Below are 24,544 nucleotides of genomic sequence, written 5' to 3'. Positions count from 1 at the left end.
TCCGGCGTGACGATCGAGTCTGTCCCAAAAATACCTCTCAATGCGCCCTCGTGGACTCGCGCCAAGGGCCCTATAGGTCTGCACTACATGACGTCACCAAAGTGTGGACTCTGAGGAAGTCCACTAGTCCGGAGTGTGCCATTTGGGACAGGGCCAAAAATTAGTTACTTTTGTCAGTTCCAGCTCTTTGTGTGTGTGAATTACCTGCGTCTGTGCAGTATCTCTCTACAAATAGTAAAGCTGTGAGATAATTACTTCAAAAACAGCAATGTTACCCTCTTGTTGCTGAGTTATACAGTATACTGTAGTAAAGCTATTATTTTGTTTTGTTTTATCAAAATCACAAGGCAGTGTTGAAAACTAATTTCTGTGCTCCTGAATGTTTCTCTGTGTGTGTGCAACTACTTGCGCATTAAACGGTGTTAATGCACACCTTCCAGACAATCCGAATCGAGTATTCAGACAGACCATGGTATTAAACAGTGTATATGACAGTCAAGGTTGGGTATCGTAAAAAAAAAACAAAAAAAAAACAGCCTAAACGAACTTTTGCCAGTGGTTTTAATAAAAATACCACAGCAAAAACAACTAATATTAATGTCAAACATTATTAAAGACATGTAAACAGTCAATAATTAAATAAGAACAAGTAAACAAACTTGCAATAACACAAATATATACACATAAATACAAATGAACAAAGTTCAGGTAAAGAAATTGAAATCAACTGTAATCACACTAAAATAACACTGCATAGCATTGACGCATAGTCTTTTTATAGATTAATTTTATAGAAAATATAGATTAATCCTTATTAAAGTTATTAAGTGAAGAGCAGTAAGTGATTTTCTCTTTGTCTTTTGTGTGATTAACATTAATGACAGACAGCATCAGGAATATTAGGCTGCTGTCTCTTTAATAGCGAATGCATGGATCCAATATACTGATACACTTTATTCTCTTTCTCAACTGTTTACCTTCACGTAAGACCAAACTGATTGTGTTTATGAGGATATTTCATCATAATTTGGTATGTATTTGTCCATTAAAGCACAAGAAGCAGCGAAGGATAACTCATTTCTGTATTTGTGCACTACTGTGTTCTGTTTTGCGTCTTCTTGGGTTTGAATGGTTTACAATTCACATTAAAACACATGAAAATGTTCAGACAGGAATCGATATGCATGTGTGTCTTATCGAATATACGGATCTTGGAAATCTGGAACCGGCTCTAAAATGGGACCTGTTCTCGATGCCTTAACCTAAACGCAGTAGAGTTATTTTTGCTGGAAAAGTGTTGCTATATGACATAATCATGTAGTAACGTCCATGATGATTGAGTTATGCTGCGGTCTACACTGAAAGTTCTCATCTGTACACAGTTTAGTTGAATGCTTTGGTGCTGCATAATCTCTAGCATTGCCTCATGGTGAGCACCGTCATACGGCCAGCTGTAACTGTGTGTGGTGAACAGAGCGGCCAGCGGCGATCCGGGTTTGATGCCACTCCAGCGGTCTCAGTCAGCGGTCCAGAATTAATTGGGAATCATTTCCTACCTACCAGCTGTCGCCCGAAGAAAGCACTAAAACTGGCATGGATGATGCACAGGCTGAGATTCGGGCGCGTGACCCCAGCAGGAGTTTTCCCCGACTGCGTTCCTGCGGCTCTGGAAAGAGTGATCCAGACTCCTGCAGCTTTCCCTGCGCCATCTCAGGGAATCCACGGGGAGTGGGGTTTTAGACTTGGCTGGAGAAACTTTAACATATTCTCTGGGATAGTGTGGACCGCAGTGCGTCCAAAATGCTTTACAAACATGCTGTTCCGTCGTTGTTGTGCTATGCTCATATATAAACTCATTTTACTTTCATAATGTGAGATCAAAACAGAAAAGAAGATCAATCTGCAATTGACTGAATGGTGAAAATTGTCTTTGTGTGACAGGTGGATGAAAAATAAAGAGGGATTGGTTACACTTTACTAAAAGGTTCATTAGTTAACATTAGTTAATGTATGAACTAACAATGAGTATACATTTGTTACAGTATTTATTCATCTTTGTTAATGTTAGTTAATAAAAATACAGCTTTTCATTGTTTTCAGTGTTAGTTCATTAACGTTAACAAAGACAACCTTTGATTTTAATAATGTATTAGTAAATGTTGAAGTTAAAATGAGCTAAGATTAATAAATGTAGAGGAAGTATTGTTCATTCATAGTTCATATTAACTAAGGTAGTTAAGGAATGAACCTTATTGTAAAATGTTACCAAGTATAGTTCATTTTAACTTTGATTGTGATGGTGTCAGAAAAGAAATGCTGATGAATTGTGCACATTTTAACTTTGAGCGCTCTCTCTCTCCAGATGAGGGTCCGTGCAGGAGGACGTACTGTGGCCGGGGTCGGGAGTGTGTGGTCAGGAATGTGACGGGCCGGGTCGAGTGTGTGTGCCAGGAAAGGTGCCACACTTCGTTTGTTCCCGTGTGTGGCTCGGATGGACGTTTCTACGAGAACCACTGCGAGCTGTACCGCACCGCGTGCCTGCAGCGGAGGAGGATCTACGTGGTGCACAGCAAAGACTGCTTCTTCAGAGGTGAGCGGCACGGTCCTCACTGTAGTGCTGGAGACACACCGGTCCAATGCTCATGTATGATCAATAACAGTCTGTTCACATGGCGGTCAATTCCTCTGCTATTTTTCAGTGGATCATTTTAAAAGAGATGTTCAAATTGAGCTTTATCAACAGCATCTGTGATTTACCTACAGTGCTATGCATAAGTTTAGACACCCATGCTAAAGTTGACTAAAAAGAGGAATAAAAAATAATATTTTGGAAATTTAACTTAATGCCTTAAAGGGATACTTCACCTCTGGGAAGATGAATGTGTATTTAAAATATGTCATTTAAGTAGAAGAAATGTGAAGAAATTTTTGAATTTGGAGCTTTCTAGACTGAGAAAAGCCAGAAAATGTATTTTTGGCTTATGTGGATGAAAGACAACAACTCCCAGAATGCATTTGCTTCGCTGCCTTAGGAGGCCACGCCTACCGGTCAGAGTACGCAGTTGTAAACAACAAAGCTAGCCTACGTGATGAGTTTGCGAGGGATTTAGAGATCGTCCAAAATTCGGCTTTTGCGTTCTACAGTCGCCATTCATCATGTTTACTGTGGCGAGCAGGACGAGGCTGACGGCCGCGGGAGAACAGCGCGAGGCCGGTGGTGTCATTACTGAGACGCGCCGGGTCTCACATCTCTCACGGAGGAGCGGGAATTTTTCTTAGCAAGGGTAAAACGCACATCAACCGATCACTTGTTTAGCGTTCATGTAAACACTACATTCAGATTCACCAATCGGAATGAATTCAGTTAGATTGAAAGGTGTGCATGTAAACAATGAATGGCGACCGCAGAAAGCAAAAGCCGAATCCCGGACATTTTGAACGATCTCGCCCGCCGGACAAGTCCGGGAAAAAGAGGATGGTTACTTACTCAGCTTTCTCCTACTACTCAGCTTTCTCCACAGAACAAGAGCCTGCTAGCTTAGCTTCCAAAGAAAGACGGCTGACACTGTGTACATTCTGAGTGAGATCCCACCCTGTATGGGCGGGCTGAAAACATGCGGAACAACGCCATCTACTGGCTGTAGTCTTTAGCCTCTGGTCAGAAAATCCTCCGATGACGCAAAATGACGATTTTTGCGTCATCGGAGGATTTTTTCCAGACAAAAAATACATAAATCTCTTGTCTCAGGGGGATATGAGGGTGGAAAGCATGGTAATTCGAAAATACTACAGGTTTTCTACTTATACAAAGCTTAATGCTAAATCCTGAAGTAACCCTTTAATTTAAAAAATTAGGAAAAATCCAACCTTTAAGGACACCAATTTTCTTTGTGAATGAATAATGTATCGTAAATAAATAAATGTTCTTCCTTAAAATACATGGTGCATAAGTGAGTACACCCCTATGTTAAATTCCCATAGAGGCAGGCAGATTTTTTTTTTAAGTATTTTTTTTTTTTTTTTTTTTTAGGATACTATGCATCCTGATAAAGTTCCCTTGGCCTTTGGAATTAAAATCGCCCCACATCATCACATAGCCTTCACCATACCTAGAGATTGGCATGGTTTTATTCCAGTTAGCCCAATAGCTGGTTTGATTTGCATTGAGAGATGATCTTATGGAAAGTACCAGTCTCTAGGTATGGTGAAGGCTATGTGATGATGTGGGGCTATTTTAATTCCAGAGGCCAAGGTAACTTTATCAGGATGCATAGTATCCTAAAAAATTTTTTTTTAAATACTTAAAAATAAAAATCTGCCTGCCTCTATGGGAATTTAACATAGGGGTGTCCAGACTAATGCACCCTGTATTTTAAGGAAGAACATTTATTTATTTACGATACATTATTCATTCACAAAGAAAATTGGTGTCCTTAAAGGTTGGATTTTTCCTATTTTTTTAAATTAAGGCATTAAGTTCAATTTCCAAAATATGATTTTTTATTCCTCTTTTTAGTCAACTTTAGCATGGGTGTATTCACTTATGCATTGCACTGTACATTTATGGGAAAATGAATCTGTTGAAACCACACGTGCGTTAAAATCTTATTCTCTGGGTGGTCTTATAAATGTGTTAAGATTCAATTTTATACTTGGATATTTAATCTTAAAGTGCCCCAGTTATGCTTTTTCAGAGATTCCTTTTCATTTAGTGTGTAATAAAGCTGTTTGTGAATGTAAAAGGTCTGCAACGTTTTAAAGATCAAAATGCAGATAAATGTAGTTATCGTCTCCCAAAAGGAAGAAGTGATTGTCGCTGAAACGAGTCGTCAGTAGTCCAGTCTCACTTCCTGCTTGAACCTGCGTAGGTTTGTGACAAATTTGCATAATGCCCGCTATAGAGCTGCATGATTAATCGTTAATATCGCAATCTCGATTCAAACACTCACATGATGCCAATAACAACGATTCGCTTGTGTTTATTAAACCTTTGACAAGTATGATCATGATGAACATGAGAGAGAGCATTTGTCATGTATAAGTACCAGCTCCACAAACAGTCATTATCATTAGTAGCAGCTCTAACGCTAGTATCATCTTCATTGGCTGGCCGTGAACAATGTCTCATTTGCTCTGCCCTCAAACACTATAGTTATAGCTGAGGCATGAAATAGTTTGGTTTGTGTTGTCGAAATGTCGAGAATACGCTGTTTTTTGCTGTCAAAGCAAATCAACTTTGATGCACTTTCAAAGGATAAGGGTTCGTGCTGGAATTCGGTAAAACCGAACTGTTCTTATCACTGTGTATCAAGATCCAGAGCTGAAATTCAGATATGCTAATGAGTGTTTGGTACAGTAAGTGGACCAATCACAACAGACTGAGCCATCTGGCCAATCAGAGCAGAGTAGACCAATCACAACATTATAAGAAATTAACTGTTGACCTTGGAAGCATGTAAACCTATCGTAGGAGAACTACAGAACAAAACTAGGAATCTTTAAAATAGCATAATAGGGGCACTTTAAATATATACATGGTATACACAGAAAAAGTCATAAAACATGCATCATATCTCAAGCTGTGAGGTCCGCGTCCATAAATAATGCAGATATGCGTATGAACATGCCCTGCTGAAGAATCCAGAATAAGGTGTGTTTGGCATGCTGGGACCAGCAAGGGGAGTGGGCGTCTGGTGGAGCTGAGAGAACAGCCAGACCAGCACTATACCAGCTCAAACCAGCAGAAACCAGGAGTTCATGCTGGTTTCTGCTTGGCTATTCAGCAGGGCAGCTGGAGGATTTCAAAGCAAAAACATCTAATCCAGCATGACTTGTTTTCTGCGAATCTTGACTGTCATGTGATCATCTCCAGACCGCACATAAGATGTGACATGTATCCATAAGCTGTGGTTTGTGATCTGTTGTGGCACTGTGAGGGGAATATTCCTCGTCATAAGACGGTCGAGGTTTATGGTCTCTAAATAAATGAAGGTCATTCTAAAGCACTTGACAATGTTCCACCTCATAAATAATAATAAAGCACTGTGCCTTTGCGCACAGCTGAGGCGTGCGGTCTGATGAGATCCAGCAGTTTGAGCTGTAAAGTATTTCACATCAAGAAGGGAAAGAATAACCTCAACAAACAGCACAAGGAGATGCAGCTTTAATCCAATTTACTGAGGGCAGGGAGAACAGGAGACGCTCACGTAAGCAACGTCACTTTGAATGTCACGGTGGACTCGCGAATTAATTCCAGCATGTGTAACCTGAAGGAAAGAGACTCAGATGTGTGTGTGTGTGTGTGTGTGTGGAGGAGTGTACACTTTATGCCATGTGTCAGGGGTTCTGCTGCATGGTTTTAGGGTGATTTTTAATCCTGAAGGGTTTTAGAAGAACTCTGTGGAATGATATCTTTAGTTTTCTGTTTTAATTGTTATATTTCGAAGCTATAACATGACTGTGGATTGCAGAATGATTGTGAATGAGCTGTAAAATGATTGTGAGTTGCAGCTTGTGAAGGAAGTTTGATGAGAAATGTTTGAGTTCATATGCAGATCTCTGGCCTTTGATTGCAGACGTTAATATCTTGGTAAGTGTGAGCTAGAGGTTTTCTGGGGTCTTAAAATCTGTACCCGACCCGAATCACTTCTTAGCCGGACCCGACATACATACATTCATTTTCAAAAAAGAAACACCAGACCCGAGGCAAACCCGATGAAATGAGACCCGAGTCCAACAGCATCTTTTCTAACCCAGCTAGACCTGAATGTGAACAGCAGAGATGTCGACTAAGACCAAACTCAAACACCACAGCAGGTGTAGATGTTAAAGTAGGCCTTATTTGTAGATGAGATTCATTCTCCGATCCTTCTTCGAAGCGTTTGGTCATTTACTCACAGAAGCGCGCATTGACAGAGAAGAAGGGTGATAGTACCACTGTCATAGAATAATTTAAAATGTATTTGTTTTAAATGATAAAGTATCAACCAACAATCAAAATCAACCTGTTCTTGGCAGAACTTCTGAGAAAGGAGCTGTAAAAATATATTGAGATGGTTTTTGGTACTTATACCGCAAATATATAATCTTAAAGGGGTGGTATAATGCCCTTTTCACAAGATGTAAAATAAGTCTCTGATGTCCCCAGAGTGTGTGTGTGAAGTTCTAGTTCAAAATACCTCACAGATATTTTTATATAGCATGTTAAAGTTGTCACTTTTTGAGGGTGAGAAAAACGCACCGTTTTGTGTCTTTTCCTTTAAATGCAAATGAGCTGCTGCTCCTGGCACAGGGGGCGGAGCTTCAAGAGCATGTGTCATTTTACCTCACACACACATGCACTGGAAATTTCTAAAACTTTTAGCCTTTTATGTTCAAATCGAAGTCAGAAAATGATGGAGAGACTCAAGAAGAAGAGACGACATGTAGAAGCAACAGGACATTTCTGAATGGTTAGCTGATGAATTTATGTCACTTATGTGTAGTTATATTGTAGTCATTGATTATAATATTCTGTCTTGATAATCTATAAATCGTGTTCCGGGGGCGGGGTTTATGTAAATTCTAGGGTTGGTGATGTCACTAACCCGGGAGGAATGTGGTGTAGTCTCTACCAGCCGTTTGTTGTAGTCCTTAAAAAGTGATTTCTGTAAAAGCAAATCTCTCCCTTTGCTCTGAACTTTGAGCGTTGTAACTTTGCAGATGTTGTTTATGCTCAGACAGCAACATTACACACTAACTAAAGTTAGAAAAGTCAAATCATAATCAACCACCCCTTTAAGGACATCAAAACCTAAAATAAAACTTCAGAAAGGTGTGTACAATATGGGACCTTTAAGAAGAGAGAGGACAGCAAAATCATCCTCACTGCTTGAAGACTCCATTTTGGTTTGTTTAGTGAATTGTTTCACAACTGATTAATAATACGCAGCGGACTCGGTGTGCAAGGTTTCTGTGCGTCACACATTTTTAGAATGACGAATACAAAAAAATGCATACGAAAATTTCAGACTCAGTGTGCAAGGACCTTTAATATACTATAATCGGTCACACATACACACAGTTCAGCCCTTTATAAAGGTAATTACTAAAGAAATAAAAGGGTTTAAAGGGGTCATATAATGCCATTTTTGTACAAGCTAATATGATTCTTTAGGGTCTAAATTAAAAGTTTGTAATATACTTTAATTAAAAATTCTCATTAGTATTGTAAGAAAACACTAATTTTACCTGGTCAAAAACAGCTCTGTTTTCAGCACGCCGTTTCAGTGCATGTGTCTTTAAATGATAATGAGCTTTGCTGACCCCGCCCCTCTGTTCTGTGCGTACACCAATTCTAACACAATAACCACGCGTTGTTCATTATAAACGTGGGATTATGAATTATATTGAGAACGTCGTACATAGAAAACATGCCGTAATGTACCCGGAGTGTAAACCTTAGATGCATTCATCATGAAGCGTGCAGCAAGGTTTGCAAATTTGCAAAGATTAATATAAATACTAATATAAAGGTTAATAAAACATTACACTCACATCTTCTGGAGGTTCAGCAGTAACACGTTGGTACCGATCCGTTTTTTCTTGTTTGTAACGCTGTCTGATGTGAAATGATTCACGCAAACAGGAAAGCCAGACGATCGTGGGGAATCCCCGTGAGGGAATCCCCGCGTCAATCCTTTGGGCATATCCTTCAAAAACAAAACTCAGCCACTGCTTCTTCAATGGCTCAGATTTAGGAACATTCAAATGACTGCTGTGTTCCTTATTACACCGAAGAACAATCGCAGACACCATTATGCTCATAGACAGCGCTCCAGTGAGGGTATCAACAATGACGCGCGGACTATGATTGACAGCTCGCTCATGAGCGAGGGCGGGTCTGTGTTGAAACGCTGCAGCTGTCAATCACAATCGTGGGAGGGGCGTCCGACCGTGTGACGTCACACGGTCGAACGGCTTGATTTCAGAGAGGTTCAAACATATAAGGAGATTAAAAAAAACCACTGGATGGATTTTTATCATTTTATGATGGTTGTGTACAGGCACTGCCAACACACATTTCAGTACAATCAACTTGTAAAAGTGCATGTACCATTATATGACCCCTTTAATCATCTGTCGGTCTCGCGCAGACGTCTACGAACAGGGCATCTCTTTGTTCAAGCCTGTCATTGAACTGAAAGACGCCTCCTCGGGTCACTGTTCAACTCAACTTTGATCCCAACACTCTCTCTTACAACACACATGAAGCAGCATCAACACACACTGCCGTGGAGAGGCATCTCTCTTCTCTGTGGGCCGCCGGAGCGCCACAACAAAGCGTACGAGTGTTTGACTGATGCCCGGCGCACAGCGGGACGCCCGCCGTCAACACAGCGAAAGGTGTACAGATGAATCTCTGCTGGGTCGAGGGACGCTGGGAGGCGTTTTCATCGCGTCAGTGACAGAACTAATGATCGCTCACAGTCGTGGAGATGTGTAGTCACGTGTGTTCACAATATAAATGATTTCACAGTGCTGAGACAGAACTGTAAACTCAGATGAACCTCATGAAATCCTGTCGGGAGCATTTCCAGCTCATCCCAAAATGAAAATAAAAATATAAAATATTTTAAAAAATATATGTGATTGATTAGCTCAGGTTAGGTGTAATTCATGCCGCCTTCACGTGCCGTCGGAAATGTCCTACTTCCCACTTCTGAAGTCGTAATGGGCTGGAAAAGTCACGTATCTGAAACATGATCATATTTGAATGTTAATCTGTACAGGGCCGGGTTTCCCGATAACGATGTATCTTAGCTCTTAAGAGCGCTTTCTACGTGCAAGGTTACGAACGCTCGCAGCAATTCCACGAGCGTTTCCCAAAAATGCACTTAACATGAACGCGCGAGAACGCGCTCTACGCTACTTAAGAGTCGGTGTCCATTCGTGAAGTGCTGAAATATAACCTTATATGGAATCGTATTCTGAACGTTTAACCTAATAATTGTCATCTGTTGTGGATTAGCAATCAATACAACTCTATATAAAGAACCTACAGGCGGAGGCACTGACAAAATGGCTGAAAAAAAAAAAACACCAAAAAAAGATACCTTTCAAAAAGATGAAATTAATGTCCTTTTAGAGGAGATAGAGCGAAACAAAGATGAAATTTTTAACAGATTTAAAGGATTTCTTTTATTTATTTTTTGTTCATTCATTAAATTTTGATTAAAAGTATTAGATTAAATTATTTCTATTTCTTTTGTTTTGTTTTCTGAGCTATATTTAATTTATACATTAATTTAACCAGCAACAAAAAAAGAGTAATGAAATGTGTACAATAAAGTACAATCAAAACCTTATATTATAATCACATTGCATTTGAATAAAGTTAAAGGTGTAATCTGCCGGTTGTCCTGCAGGTGTCCTCATAAATCTGTCTTCTTACGATGCACTTGGGGATGTACGATTACTCCAGAGCACTCGTAGATCTACGAAGATTATCAAGTGCTACTTAAGCTACGATGCTTTTGGGAAACAGACCATAATATTAAGATCAGTCGTACGATCGTTTTTACGATCAACTTAGGCTTACGATGCTTTTGGGAAACGCAGCCCAGATCAGTATCTCAGGAATCCATACTTCTATTCACACGTGCATTCATATTTATTCATTGTTTATTTGTTATTTGTAATATTGTTTAGTACAACCAGTCAGCCAGACAGACATGATTTTGCTATTATTAATCACAGAAATGAACACTTTCTAATATAAATGCACCATTTCAACATTTTTGTGTGTTTTTCTTTTGATTCGGACCTTCTCTGAAGTCTTTATTAACTATCACAGTACGATGAATCGTTGAAGAAATCCACTATCTAGTCACGACTGTTTCCCGAAACCATATTGTTGCAAATTGGTCGTTAAACCACGTTGGTTAATGATGTCACACAGGTGGAGGAGTATTAACTACTGCTAATGAATCTGTTAGAGATTGAATTAATGCGAGATGTTCTGCTATAAATTACGGACTGGCATCTGAGGACTATTGCTCATTTTTCTCAGTTATTTTGCTTTATTTCCAGATTCAATCATAGACTCGTTCTTACACACTAGAGCTCGTTCACACACACACACACACACACACACACACTCTTCAACAACTACGCTTTAAATCTCTTGACAAACTAAAAGACGTAAATGACATTTGCATGTGTTCTGAATTAAAGACACAGGTTGTCCTGAATGTCAGCTTGATTATTTTGCTCAAGATCAGGATTTATTGAGTCCACATGTCATGAAAACTAGAAACTCTTCTTCTAACCACAGCTCGAGATCTGTCACACACACACAACTCTGAGATGCTGTTTGCGAATGTTCGTTGGAACTATAGTTTGGGGAAACACAGACTTGTTGAACTATGATGACAGAACTTGCAAACATACAGTAGTGCTTCTGGATGTTACAAGACTGTAGCAAAGATTATGTAACGGTCATCTAATCACAGATCAGGCTTAAGTGTACATGTAAAAGAAGCTGAAATGAATACGTGCTGCTTTTATGTGCAGGTCTTGTTGAAAACACTAACCGAAAGCAACAGCGATGTGTTGTATCTGATGCTGTATAGGCCTAATGCATCATATCTGAGCCTCTCGCGTCTGAGAGTGATGTTTATGAGGCGAGGGACTCGTGCAGGAACAGGGGACGTTTATAAGTAGAACATGGCATCCATTTCAAATAGCAAATACTTTAATGTGATGAATCTCTCGGGAGCAATAAAGTTAATGAAGTGTCCACGTGACCTGACGGACTGAAGAAGCCTGTTTATCACCATCGGGAAAGAAGGATTTATAACAAAAACAGAACATGCACTGCACCTGGATACTCCTAAACTCACGTGATGTTTGACGTCTTTAAGCGTCGTCGTACGGGAAACACACCCCAGTTCCTGTTGCATTCATTTCTGTGTTTCAACCCACTGTATGGACATTGACAACCTTGAGTTCTCATTATCATTTTTTTGCATTTTCAAAAATGATGATACAATGATAAACACACAAGGTGCAGTGAAGCTGATGTGAGTCGTGTGAACAAGCGGAGCAGAACAGAAGGAGATCGCTGGCGTTTAGACCCGTTCCTCACTCAGAGCTGTTTTATGGCTTCAAGACTTACTACACAGAGCACGAAGTGTATTAACTTTACTTTTATGATACTCTTTAAATCATTTTTGGAGGAGAGGTGGGACTGGTGCACTGGGGCTCGTGGATCAGAACACCTTACTTTATGCTTAATATCAAAATATTGGGAACACTTTACTTTTTAGAATAAATAGTTTTAATAATTATTTTTATTTTTTTATACTTTAAGAGGGTTTGTCCCACTTCATTTTAGTATAAACACTGATTGTTCTATAAAACTGGCATGTTTAGATGTCACGATTCTCTTCATCAGTCTCTTCATCAGTCACATGTGCTCCTTCCTTTGAATTTCCCGCCGCTCTTTAGTTGCCATGGTTACATTATTAGTCTCTGTTCATCGGCTGTGTGTCAGTAATTAACCTTGAGCGTTTAGTTCTGTTCGTCTTTTAATAAAGTCATCTTGTGAATTCTCCTTCATAGTCGTCTGTCTTCTACCTACACCACGCTGAGCCTTCGTGACACTAGAGTGTAGAGTGGATATCTTTTATAAATATTTATTTATTTATAAATATAATATTTATTATATATTTGTTCAAATTGGTGTCATTATTTTGTGTCAGCAAAAAATCTCCTTAAAGCAGTTTATTCCCCCAGTTTAGTGTTTGTGGTCTCTTCTGTAGATTAATTAGCATTTGGATAAACTATATTTGTGATAATCAAGTTTGTTATAATTCTCATTGGTTCACAATTTATAACCATTTATGATGTATGGCCCTGTTTCCAGCTGGTGTTTAGATGTGTTTCGGTCGATCGGATCACAAGTGTATGACGGTAAACGCAGGTGTAAACGGGTCTAAGACGCTTTGAGCTCGTCCACTTCCTCCACTTCCAGAGGGAGTTGAACACATTTGTCTGGTTTGCTTTCGTAGTGTAAACGCTCATGTGCTCAAACAGCCACTGAAGGCCGTCTTCTCTCCGTCTACTGACCGAATGCGTGAACATTATGGGAAGAGCTCTAGCCGGACGGGTTTAAACTTCATCGGCCTGTGTCTCACAAGTTCGGTTTGAAGAGGGAAATCGAACCAAACACAGTGTTCTCTCAGCGTTGCTGATTTCTAACACACACTCACAGCGCTCGGCTGGTCTTGCGTCTATGAGAGCAGAAACAGAAGATGATGTTCTCCACCACATTCATATGTAACTAAATCTATATATTTTGGAGCGCATGCCAGCATCATGGCAATGCATTTCCTCAGTCTCTGTCCACACGTGTGTATGCAGCGCTGATTAACAAGTTAAACTGCATGTGGAGAATCTGCCTCAAAACAAAAGGACAAATTAGGACAACTGTTTTTTATTAGGCTTTGTTGTATATGATCATCATACGAGGCTTTAAGACAGATGCTCAGTTCAGACTGTGGCTTTTAACACACGCCAATCAGCTCAAAAACGAAATAATCTGCTCTGAAAGCGCATCCGCACATCCGCTTCAGAGACTTTGACAGCGCTTGTATAATGCGGTTATCTCTCTCTATGCCTCTCACTCGTGACGTATGGGTCTGGGTTTCAAGCGATGGCTTTCACCCAAATGAGCTCTAATACTTCAGTCCCGGGCTATTTCATTAGAAACGCTAAATTACACTTTTTAATGGTGAAATTAAAATGCTATTTTTAACCGGAAAGGGGAAATTGGAACTTTTTGGGATTTGTTTTTTGTTTTCACATAAATATTTATCTGGGAGTTTGCCATTTAACGTCACGAGGTCAATGAGGAGCATTGTGTTGCGTAGATCTTACTTACTGGATATCATATTTCAATATTATCTATGACACAGATGTTTCTCCTACATGACCTTAAACTGAGTCAGTGAGTCTCTAAGTGTAATCCAGTTCATATTGAGATCTTTTCATTAAAGATTTTTTGGTGAGATTTCTTTTTCTCACGAGGAACATCTGAGAAGCAGGAGGCTCTATTTGCTCATCATTTTGTCTTGAATCTGTCTTAAGAAACAATTGAGATATTGTGGAAATCTCTTTTGTGGTTTTTCTTCCAGGGGGTTGTCCTTCATAAAACTCAAAAACACTGACTATATGTACATGTGCACCAATAATGTGATTATTTCTAATAGTCAGAGTAAGGTCTTAATCGCAGAAAGATGTCGACAGAGTTCAGCAATTTGAAGAAGTTTCGTTGGTGTCACAGGGATTGAGCTTAATTTCACTCATTCTCGCAGATTTAGAGCTCAAACTCAAAGTGCGGCTCATAAAGCCTCTTCTCAGCACTAAATCTCTAAATGATTTTTCGCTGCTTATTGCGCTTAAACAGTCAAATACACAAAATAACGCCGGTCTTGACGAGTATTCATGTAAACACAATCAGTTGTGTTTTAAGTAAACAGTTGTAAACATTTGAGAAAAAAACATGTGTAACAGCACTCTCAGAAAAAAAGGGACACCTTTGTACCTAAATAGTGCATTTTAGTCCCTCAGAGGTACATATTAGTACCTAAATGGTACATATTAGAACCCTTTTGAAGGGTACTGTCCCACTGACAGCTTTTGTACCTTTTTTTCTGAGAGTGAGTATAATGGATCCGTGCGTCAGGTCTTAAAGTGACAGCAGCCTAATAAACCTGCCGCCAAATTATGAGATACTATTAAAAATATCTATATGGCAGTTTTTCTCCCATGGTATCGATGTAAAAACTGTGGCCAGTGAAATGCTGAGTGGCTCGTAACTTTGGAAAACCAGTAGCCACAGTTGATGAAGAGCAGAAAAACCCGGTTTGTATCACATGTTTGGTCTCTACATCGTTCCCATTCTTCCACTTATGATATACAGTAGTTTCCACATCTCTTATTCGGTGTGTGCAAACATTTGACTGGTATTGTACATCCGTATGTCGTTTGTGTGCATCCTGAAGCTCTTGTCCATTAGAGGCTTGCGTCCTTGGTCCACCATGTCTAGTTTGGTTATCACTCTCCACATGAGATTGAACACACACTCCGCTCCACAGAGAGTGTTTTAATGCCTTCCGCAGAGAGAAGCGTCGCCTCATCCGTCCCGATGGGCCCAGCGAGAAAAATGAGCTCTAATACCTGGTGACATTGTGCTCTGTGTGCTCATTAGTGGAGGGCAGCGCTTCAATCACACACACTCAGCAGAACTGAACACACTCTGAGGTTTCTGAGCACGTCCTTGTGTTGTTTCACACACTCCGATGGCTTTCAGACACGCTGCTGATCGTCTGGATACGGCGTCTTCTCCCGCAGTGATGCAGGGCCGTTGTTGTTACGTGTTTTTCTGAGGGAGATAATTAGGTGTCCCAGTTACAGTATGTGTTCCCACCCTAACTGACAGTGGTGTAAATACTGATCGGGTATGGGACATGTTGTCTACATTAAAGCTCCCTATGTGGACAGAGATGAACAAACATGCTGTGCTCAAAACAATATGTCATTTACTGAATGCCTTGTTTTTACTGGCCATGAATCCTGAATCCAGATATTGTCCACATACTCATTGAAAAGACAAGTGTAAACTAATGTATATAAACGCACTATATATAAACTTGTGACTTTCTTTAAGCCCTGAGTTTCTGATTTTGGGGGTGTGTCAGTGCCAAAACATGGAGGACGCAATAAACGCAGCGACTGCATTGGTGGTAAATTTGTTGAAATTAACAAACTGTTGTAGCCATTGAAGTACATTTATTTTGTTTCATATTTTTATTACAATTTTATGATATTGTTTGTTTGTTTTGTTTTATTTAATCTGTTAATTAATAAAGGAAATATCACAAATTGGATTCGTCATAATAAAGGGCGTGGGAATGGATTGAATACAAGATGTCGGGAGATATGGAGTGGGTCGGAGACGATTTTTGAGATCCACTTCATAAGTTTGTTTGATTTTTTTTTTTTTTTTGCATTATTTGTACCTTAATTTAAATTGATGTTTTGTTAATCAATTATCTGGATTTAAATAAATAAGAAGAAAACAAACAACACTTGGTGGAATGAAGTGCGTAAGAAAACACAAGCCCGCTAGCCTTGGCCTTGAGAAGAGGGCGATACAGAGACTAATGAAGCGAGATAATGCATGTACAAATGCAGTAGTACTGTAAAATTATGATAAGCATATGTACACATTTACAGCACCTTCATAAATTGAATTAAAAAATAAATAATAAATAAAAAGCACATTCTTTATTAATCATTTTGTAGAAGTTAAAAAAATCTTGCTGATTTTTTTGTAGAACAGGTACGTCGCTATTTTCCAGAGCAAAAGTGAGTTGAAGACGTCTAACGTCTTAATTGCGAATTCCCAACTTGCAAATATGACTTTCCGAGGAGGACTTGAATGTACCATTAAATAAAATTCTCTTCAACAATGACATGCACATGTAAAATGCTTCTCTGAGATGGATTGCTGGTGGTTTGTAGTGTGTTTGCTGATGACACACAGAGGTGAATTACTAAAACAGTGTAGAGTGTTTCTTGGCTACAGAAGTTTCTGTTGTAACACGTTTAATAGCTTCAATTTCTCTCGCTGAGTAGTGTGAAATATTTAATGCTTTATACCTTAAAAAGAACAACAAACTCAGATTCACAGAATGCTGGCGCTGTCAATACAAAAAGAAATGGACCAAATCCCCTAAGATTCCCTGTAATTCCCTCACTATTATATATATATATATATATATCCCCCCCACACACACACACACACACACATTTTCGAATTCACTATTTTGATTAATTTTTGTAGGAAAAAATATGTACTGAGCAGCATTGTATCAAATGTTACGATTCTTAGAAAACAAAGCATAATGTGTGGTGTGATGTTCAGGTCAGCTGTGTGTGGTGTGATGTTCAGGTCAGCTGTGTGTGGTGTGATGTTCAGGTTAGCTGTGTGTGGTGTGATGTTCAGGTCAGCTGTGTGTGGTGTGATGTTCAGGTCAGCTGTGTGTGGTGTGATGTTCAGGTCAGCTGTGTGTGGTGTGATGTTCAGGTCAGCTGTGTGTGGTGTGATGTTCAGGTCAGCTGTGTGTGGTGTGATGTTCAGGTCAGCTGTGTGTGGTGTGATGTTCAGGTCAGCTGTGTGTGGTGTGATGTTCAGGTCAGCTGTGTGTGGTGTGATGTTCAGGTTAGCTGTGTGTGGTGTGATGTTCAGGTCAGCTGTGTGTGGTGTGATGTTCAGGTTAGCTGTGTGTGGTGTGATGTTCAGGTCAGCTGTGTGTGGTGTGATGTTCAGGTCAGCTGTGTGTGGTGTGATGTTCAGGTCAGCTGTGTGTGGTGTGATGTTCAGGTCAGCTGTGTGTGGTGTGATGTTCAGGTCAGCTGTGTGTGGTGTGATGTTCAGGTCAGCTGTGTGTGGTGTGATGTTCAGGTCAGCTGTGTGTGGTGTGATGTTCAGGTTAGCTGTGTGTGGTGTGATGTTCAGGTCAGCTGTGTGTGGTGTGATGTTCAGGTCAGCTGTGTGTGGTGTGATGTTCAGGTCAGCTGTGTGTGGTGTGATGTTCAGGTCAGCTGTGTGTGGTGTGATGTTCAGGTTAGCTGTGTGTGGTGTGATGTTCAGGTTAGCTGTGTGTGGTGTGATGTTCAGGTTAGCTGTGTGTGGTGTGATGTTCAGGTCAGCTGTGTGTGGTGTGATGTTCAGGTCAGCTGTGTGTGGTGTGATGTTCAGGTTAGCTGTGTGTGGTGTGATGTTCAGGTCAGCTGTGTGTGGTGTGATGTTCAGGTCAGCTGTGTGTGGTGTGATGTTCAGGTTAGCTGTGTGTGGTGTGATGTTCAGGTCAGCTGTGTGTGGTGTGATGTTCAGGTCAGCTGTGTGTGATGTGATGTTCAGGTCAGCTGTGTGTGGTGTGATGTTCAGGTCAGCTGTGTGTGATGTGATGTTCAGGTCAGCTGTGTGTGGTGTGATGTTCAGGTCAGCTGTGTGTGGTGTGATGTTCAGGTCAGCTGTGTGTGGTGTGATGTTCAGGTCAGCTGTGTGTGGTGTGATGTTCAGGTCAGCTGTGTGTGGTGTGATGTTCAGGTCAGCTGTGTGTGGTGTGATGTTCAGGTCAGCTGTGTGTGGTGTGATGTTCAGGTCAGCTGTGTGTGGTGTGATGTTCAGGTCAGCTGTGTGTGGTGTGATGTTCAGGTTAGCTGTGTGTGGTGTGATGTTCAGGTCAGCTGTGTGTGGTGTGATGTTCAGGTCAGCTGTGTGTGGTGTGATGTTCAGGTCAGCTGTGTGTGGTGTGATGTTCAGGTCAGCTGTGTGTGATGTGATGTTCAGGTCAGCTGTGTGTGGTGTGATGTTCAGGTCAGCTGTGTGTGATGTGATGTTCAGGTCAGCTGTGTGTGGTGTGATGTTCAGGTCAGCTGTGTGTGGTGTGATGTTCAGGTCAGCTGTGTGTGGTGTGATGTTCAGGTCAGCTGTGTGTGGTGTGATGTTCAGGTCAGCTGTGTGTGGTGTGATGTTCAGGTTAGCTGTGTGTGGTGTGATGTTCAGGTCAGCTGTGTGTGGTGTGATGTTCAGGTTAGCTGTGTGTGGTGTGATGTTCAGGTCAGCTGTGTGTGGTGTGATGTTCAGGTCAGCTGTGTGTGGTGTGATGTTCAGGTCAGCTGTGTGTGGTGTGATGTTCAGGTCAGCTGTGTGTGGTGTGATGTTCAGGTCAGCTGTGTGTGGTGTGATGTTCAGGTCAGCTGTGTGTGGTGTGATGTTCAGGTCAGCTGTGTGTGGTGTGATGTTCAGGTCAGCTGTGTGTGGTGTGATGTTCAGGTCAGCTGTGTGTGGTGTGATGTTCAGGTCAGCTGTGTGTGGTGTGATGTTCAGGTCAGCTGTGTGTGGTGTGATGTTCAGGTCAGCTGTGTGTGGTGTGATGTTCAGGTCAGCTGTGTGTGATGTGATGTTCAGGTTAGCTGTGTGTGGTGTGATGTTCAGGTCAGCTGTGTGTGGTGTGATGTTCAGGTTAGCTGTGTGTGGTGTGATGTTCAGGTCAGCTGTGTGTGGTGTGATGTTCAGGTTAGCTGTGTGTGGTGTGATGTTCAGGTCAGCTGTGTGTGGTGTGATGTTCAGGTCAGCTGTGTGTGGTGTGATGTTCAGGTCAGCTGTGTGTGGTGTGATGTTCAGGTCAGCTGTGTGTGGTGTGATGTTCAGGTCAGCTGTGTGTGGTGTGATGTTCAGGTCAGCTGTGTGTGGTGTGATGTTCAGGTCAGCTGTGTGTGGTGTGATGTTCAGGTTAGCTGTGTGTGGTGTGATGTTCAGGTTAGCTGTGTGTGGTGTGATGTTCAGGTCAGCTGTGTGTGGTGTGATGTTCAGGTCAGCTGTGTGTGGTGTGATGTTCAGGTTAGCTGTGTGTGGTGTGATGTTCAGGTCAGCTGTGTGTGGTGTGATGTTCAGGTTAGCTGTGTGTGGTGTGATGTTCAGGTCAGCTGTGTGTGGTGTGATGTTCAGGTTAGCTGTGTGTGGTGTGATGTTCAGGTTAGCTGTGTGTGGTGTGATGTTCAGGTCAGCTGTGTGTGGTGTGATGTTCAGGTCAGCTGTGTGTGGTGTGATGTTCAGGTCAGCTGTGTGTGATGTGATGTTCAGGTCAGCTGTGTGTGGTGTGATGTTCAGGTCAGCTGTGTGTGGTGTGATGTTCAGGTCAGCTGTGTGTGGTGTGATGTTCAGGTCAGCTGTGTGTGGTGTGATGTTCAGGTCAGCTGTGTGTGGTGTGATGTTCAGGTCAGCTGTGTGTGGTGTGATGTTCAGGTCAGCTGTGTGTGGTGTGATGTTCAGGTCAGCTGTGTGTGGTGTGATGTTCAGGTCAGCTGTGTGTGGTGTGATGTTCAGGTCAGCTGTGTGTGGTGTGATGTTCAGGTCAGCTGTGTGTGGTGTGATGTTCAGGTCAGCTGTGTGTGGTGTGATGTTCAGGTTAGCTGTGTGTGGTGTGATGTTCAGGTTAGCTGTGTGTGGTGTGATGTTCAGGTTAGCTGTGTGTGGTGTGATGTTCAGGTTAGCTGTGTGTGGTGTGATGTTCAGGTCAGCTGTGTGTGGTGTGATGTTCAGGTCAGCTGTGTGTGGTGTGATGTTCAGGTCAGCTGTGTGTGGTGTGATGTTCAGGTCAGCTGTGTGTGGTGTGATGTTCAGGTCAGCTGTGTGTGGTGTGATGTTCAGGTCAGCTGTGTGTGGTGTGATGTTCAGGTCAGCTGTGTGTGATGTGATGTTCAGGTTAGCTGTGTGTGGTGTGATGTTCAGGTCAGCTGTGTGTGGTGTGATGTTCAGGTTAGCTGTGTGTGGTGTGATGTTCAGGTTAGCTGTGTGTGGTGTGATGTTCAGGTCAGCTGTGTGTGGTGTGATGTTCAGGTCAGCTGTGTGTGATGTGATGTTCAGGTTAGCTGTGTGTGGTGTGATGTTCAGGTCAGCTGTGTGTGGTGTGATGTTCAGGTCAGCTGTGTGTGGTGTGATGTTCAGGTCAGCTGTGTGTGGTGTGATGTTCAGGTCAGCTGTGTGTGGTGTGATGTTCAGGTCAGCTGTGTGTGGTGTGATGTTCAGGTCAGCTGTGTGTGGTGTGATGTTCAGGTCAGCTGTGTGTGATGTGATGTTCAGGTTAGCTGTGTGTGGTGTGATGTTCAGGTCAGCTGTGTGTGGTGTGATGTTCAGGTCAGCTGTGTGTGGTGTGATGTTCAGGTTAGCTGTGTGTGGTGTGATGTTCAGGTCAGCTGTGTGTGGTGTGATGTTCAGGTCAGCTGTGTGTGGTGTGATGTTCAGGTCAGCTGTGTGTGGTGTGATGTTCAGGTCAGCTGTGTGTGGTGTGATGTTCAGGTTAGCTGTGTGTGGTGTGATGTTCAGGTCAGCTGTGTGTGGTGTGATGTTCAGGTCAGCTGTGTGTGGTGTGATGTTCAGGTCAGCTGTGTGTGGTGTGATGTTCAGGTCAGCTGTGTGTGGTGTGATGTTCAGGTCAGCTGTGTGTGGTGTGATGTTCAGGTTAGCTGTGTGTGGTGTGATGTTCAGGTTAGCTGTGTGTGGTGTGATGTTCAGGTTAGCTGTGTGTGGTGTGATGTTCAGGTCAGCTGTGTGTGGTGTGATGTTCAGGTCAGCTGTGTGTGGTGTGATGTTCAGGTCAGCTGTGTGTGGTGTGATGTTCAGGTCAGCTGTGTGTGGTGTGATGTTCAGGTTAGCTGTGTGTGGTGTGATGTTCAGGTTAGCTGTGTGTGGTGTGATGTTCAGGTTAGCTGTGTGTGGTGTGATGTTCAGGTCAGCTGTGTGTGGTGTGATGTTCAGGTTAGCTGTGTGTGGTGTGATGTTCAGGTTAGCTGTGTGTGGTGTGATGTTCAGGTTAGCTGTGTGTGGTGTGATGTTCAGGTTAGCTGTGTGTGGTGTGATGTTCAGGTCAGCTGTGTGTGGTGTGATGTTCAGGTTAGCTGTGTGTGGTGTGATGTTCAGGTTAGCTGTGTGTGGTGTGATGTTCAGGTTAGCTGTGTGTGGTGTGATGTTCAGGTCAGCTGTGTGTGGTGTGATGTTCAGGTTAGCTGTGTGTGGTGTGATGTTCAGGTTAGCTGTGTGTGGTGTGATGTTCAGGTTAGCTGTGTGTGGTGTGATGTTCAGGTTAGCTGTGTGTGGTGTGATGTTCAGGTCAGCTGTGTGTGGTGTGATGTTCAGGTCAGCTGTGTGTGGTGTGATGTTCAGGTCAGCTGTGTGTGGTGTGATGTTCAGGTTAGCTGTGTGTGGTGTGATGTTCAGGTCAGCTGTGTGTGGTGTGATGTTCAGGTCAGCTGTGTGTGATGTGATGTTCAGGTCAGCTGTGTGTGGTGTGATGTTCAGGTCAGCTGTGTGTGGTGTGATGTTCAGGTCAGCTGTGTGTGATGTGATGTTCAGGTTAGCTGTGTGTGGTGTGATGTTCAGGTCAGCTGTGTGTGGTGTGATGTTCAGGTCAGCTGTGTGTGGTGTGATGTTCAGGTCAGCTGTGTGTGGTGTGATGTTCAGGTTAGCTGTGTGTGGTGTGATGTTCAGGTTAGCTGTGTGTGGTGTGATGTTCAGGTTAGCTGTGTGTGGTGTGATGTTCAGGTTAGCTGTGTGTGGTGTGATGTTCAGGTTAGCTGTGTGTGGTGTGATGTTCAGGTCAGCTGTGTGTGGTGTGATGTTCAGGTCAGCTGTGTGTGGTGTGATGTTCAGGTTAGCTGTGTGTGGTGTGATGTTCAGGTCAGCTGTGTGTGGTGTGATGTTCAGGTCAGCTGTGTGTGGTGTGATGTTCAGGTTAGCTGTGTGTGGTGTGATGTTCAGGTTAGCTGTGTGTGGTGTGATGTTCAGGTTAGCTGTGTGTGGTGTGATGTTCAGGTTAGCTGTGTGTGGTGTGATGTTCAGGTCAGCTGTGTGTGGTGTGATGTTCAGGTTAGCTGTGTGTGGTGTGATGTTCAGGTCAGCTGTCTGTGGTGTGATGTTCAGGTCAGCTGTCTGTGGTGTGATGTTCAGGTCAGCTGTGTGTGGTGTGATGTTCAGGTTAGCTGTGTGTGGTGTGATGTTCAGGTTAGCTGTGTGTGGTGTGATGTTCAGGTCAGCTGTGTGTGGTGTGATGTTCAGGTCAGCTGTGTGTGGTGTGATGTTCAGGTCAGCTGTGTGTGGTGTGATGTTCAGGTCAGCTGTGTGTGGTGTGATGTTCAGGTCAGCTGTGTGTGGTGTGATGTTCAGGTCAGCTGTGTGTGGTGTGATGTTCAGGTCAGCTGTGTGTGGTGTGATGTTCAGGTCAGCTGTGTGTGGTGTGATGTTCAGGTCAGCTGTGTGTGGTGTGATGTTCAGGTTAGCTGTGTGTGGTGTGATGTTCAGGTCAGCTGTGTGTGGTGTGATGTTCAGGTCAGCTGTGTGTGGTGTGATGTTCAGGTCAGCTGTGTGTGGTGTGATGTTCAGGTCAGCTGTGTGTGGTGTGATGTTCAGGTTAGCTGTGTGTGGTGTGATGTTCAGGTCAGCTGTGTGTGGTGTGATGTTCAGGTCAGCTGTGTGTGGTGTGATGTTCAGGTTAGCTGTGTGTGGTGTGATGTTCAGGTCAGCTGTGTGTGGTGTGATGTTCAGGTCAGCTGTGTGTGGTGTGATGTTCAGGTCAGCTGTGTGTGGTGTGATGTTCAGGTCAGCTGTGTGTGGTGTGATGTTCAGGTTAGCTGTGTGTGGTGTGATGTTCAGGTTAGCTGTGTGTGGTGTGATGTTCAGGTCAGCTGTGTGTGGTGTGATGTTCAGGTTAGCTGTGTGTGGTGTGATGTTCAGGTCAGCTGTGTGTGGTGTGATGTTCAGGTCAGCTGTGTGTGGTGTGATGTTCAGGTCAGCTGTGTGTGGTGTGATGTTCAGGTCAGCTGTGTGTGGTGTGATGTTCAGGTCAGCTGTGTGTGGTGTGATGTTCAGGTTAGCTGTGTGTGGTGTGATGTTCAGGTCAGCTGTGTGTGGTGTGATGTTCAGGTCAGCTGTGTGTGGTGTGATGTTCAGGTCAGCTGTGTGTGGTGTGATGTTCAGGTTAGCTGTGTGTGGTGTGATGTTCAGGTCAGCTGTGTGTGGTGTGATGTTCAGGTCAGCTGTGTGTGGTGTGATGTTCAGGTCAGCTGTGTGTGGTGTGATGTTCAGGTCAGCTGTGTGTGGTGTGATGTTCAGGTCAGCTGTGTGTGGTGTGATGTTCAGGTCAGCTGTGTGTGGTGTGATGTTCAGGTCAGCTGTGTGTGGTGTGATGTTCAGGTCAGCTGTGTGTGGTGTGATGTTCAGGTCAGCTGTGTGTGGTGTGATGTTCAGGTCAGCTGTGTGTGGTGTGATGTTCAGGTCAGCTGTGTGTGGTGTGATGTTCAGGTCAGCTGTGTGTGGTGTGATGTTCAGGTCAGCTGTGTGTGGTGTGATGTTCAGGTCAGCTGTGTGTGGTGTGATGTTCAGGTCAGCTGTGTGTGGTGTGATGTTCAGGTCAGCTGTGTGTGGTGTGATGTTCAGGTCAGCTGTGTGTGGTGTGATGTTCAGGTCAGCTGTGTGTGGTGTGATGTTCAGGTCAGCTGTGTGTGGTGTGATGTTCAGGTTAGCTGTGTGTGGTGTGATGTTCAGGTCAGCTGTGTGTGGTGTGATGTTCAGGTCAGCTGTGTGTGGTGTGATGTTCAGGTCAGCTGTGTGTGGTGTGATGTTCAGGTTAGCTGTGTGTGGTGTGATGTTCAGGTTAGCTGTGTGTGGTGTGATGTTCAGGTCAGCTGTGTGTGGTGTGATGTTCAGGTTAGCTGTGTGTGGTGTGATGTTCAGGTTAGCTGTGTGTGGTGTGATGTTCAGGTCAGCTGTGTGTGGTGTGATGTTCAGGTCAGCTGTGTGTGGTGTGATGTTCAGGTCAGCTGTGTGTGGTGTGATGTTCAGGTTAGCTGTGTGTGGTGTGATGTTCAGGTCAGCTGTGTGTGGTGTGATGTTCAGGTTAGCTGTGTGTGGTGTGATGTTCAGGTCAGCTGTGTG

At 42.8% G+C, this 24,544-nt stretch overlaps 1 protein-coding gene across 1 annotated transcript in view; it reads left to right on the top strand.

Moving 5' to 3' along the window:
• Positions 1-1,426: 1,426 nt before the first annotated feature.
• The window catches only part of fstl4 (follistatin-like 4), a gene marked incomplete at both ends in the record, with an annotated part of 177,928 nt that continues 154,810 nt past the window's right edge, over positions 1,427-24,544 (top strand). The window contains 2 exons of the mRNA XM_081391500.1: positions 1,427-1,728; positions 2,307-2,590. Coding sequence (XP_081247626.1) covers positions 1,427-1,728; positions 2,307-2,590 — 586 coding nt within the window. The remainder of the gene's footprint in view (positions 1,729-2,306; positions 2,591-24,544) is intronic.

The sequence above is a fragment of the Scardinius erythrophthalmus genome (assembly GCF_964197995.2).
Source record: "Scardinius erythrophthalmus genome assembly, chromosome: 17".
Classification (NCBI taxonomy): domain Eukaryota; kingdom Metazoa; phylum Chordata; class Actinopteri; order Cypriniformes; family Leuciscidae; genus Scardinius; species Scardinius erythrophthalmus.
The sequence above is the reverse complement of the archived record's forward strand: the minus strand, read 5'-3'. Positions and strand labels throughout refer to the sequence as shown.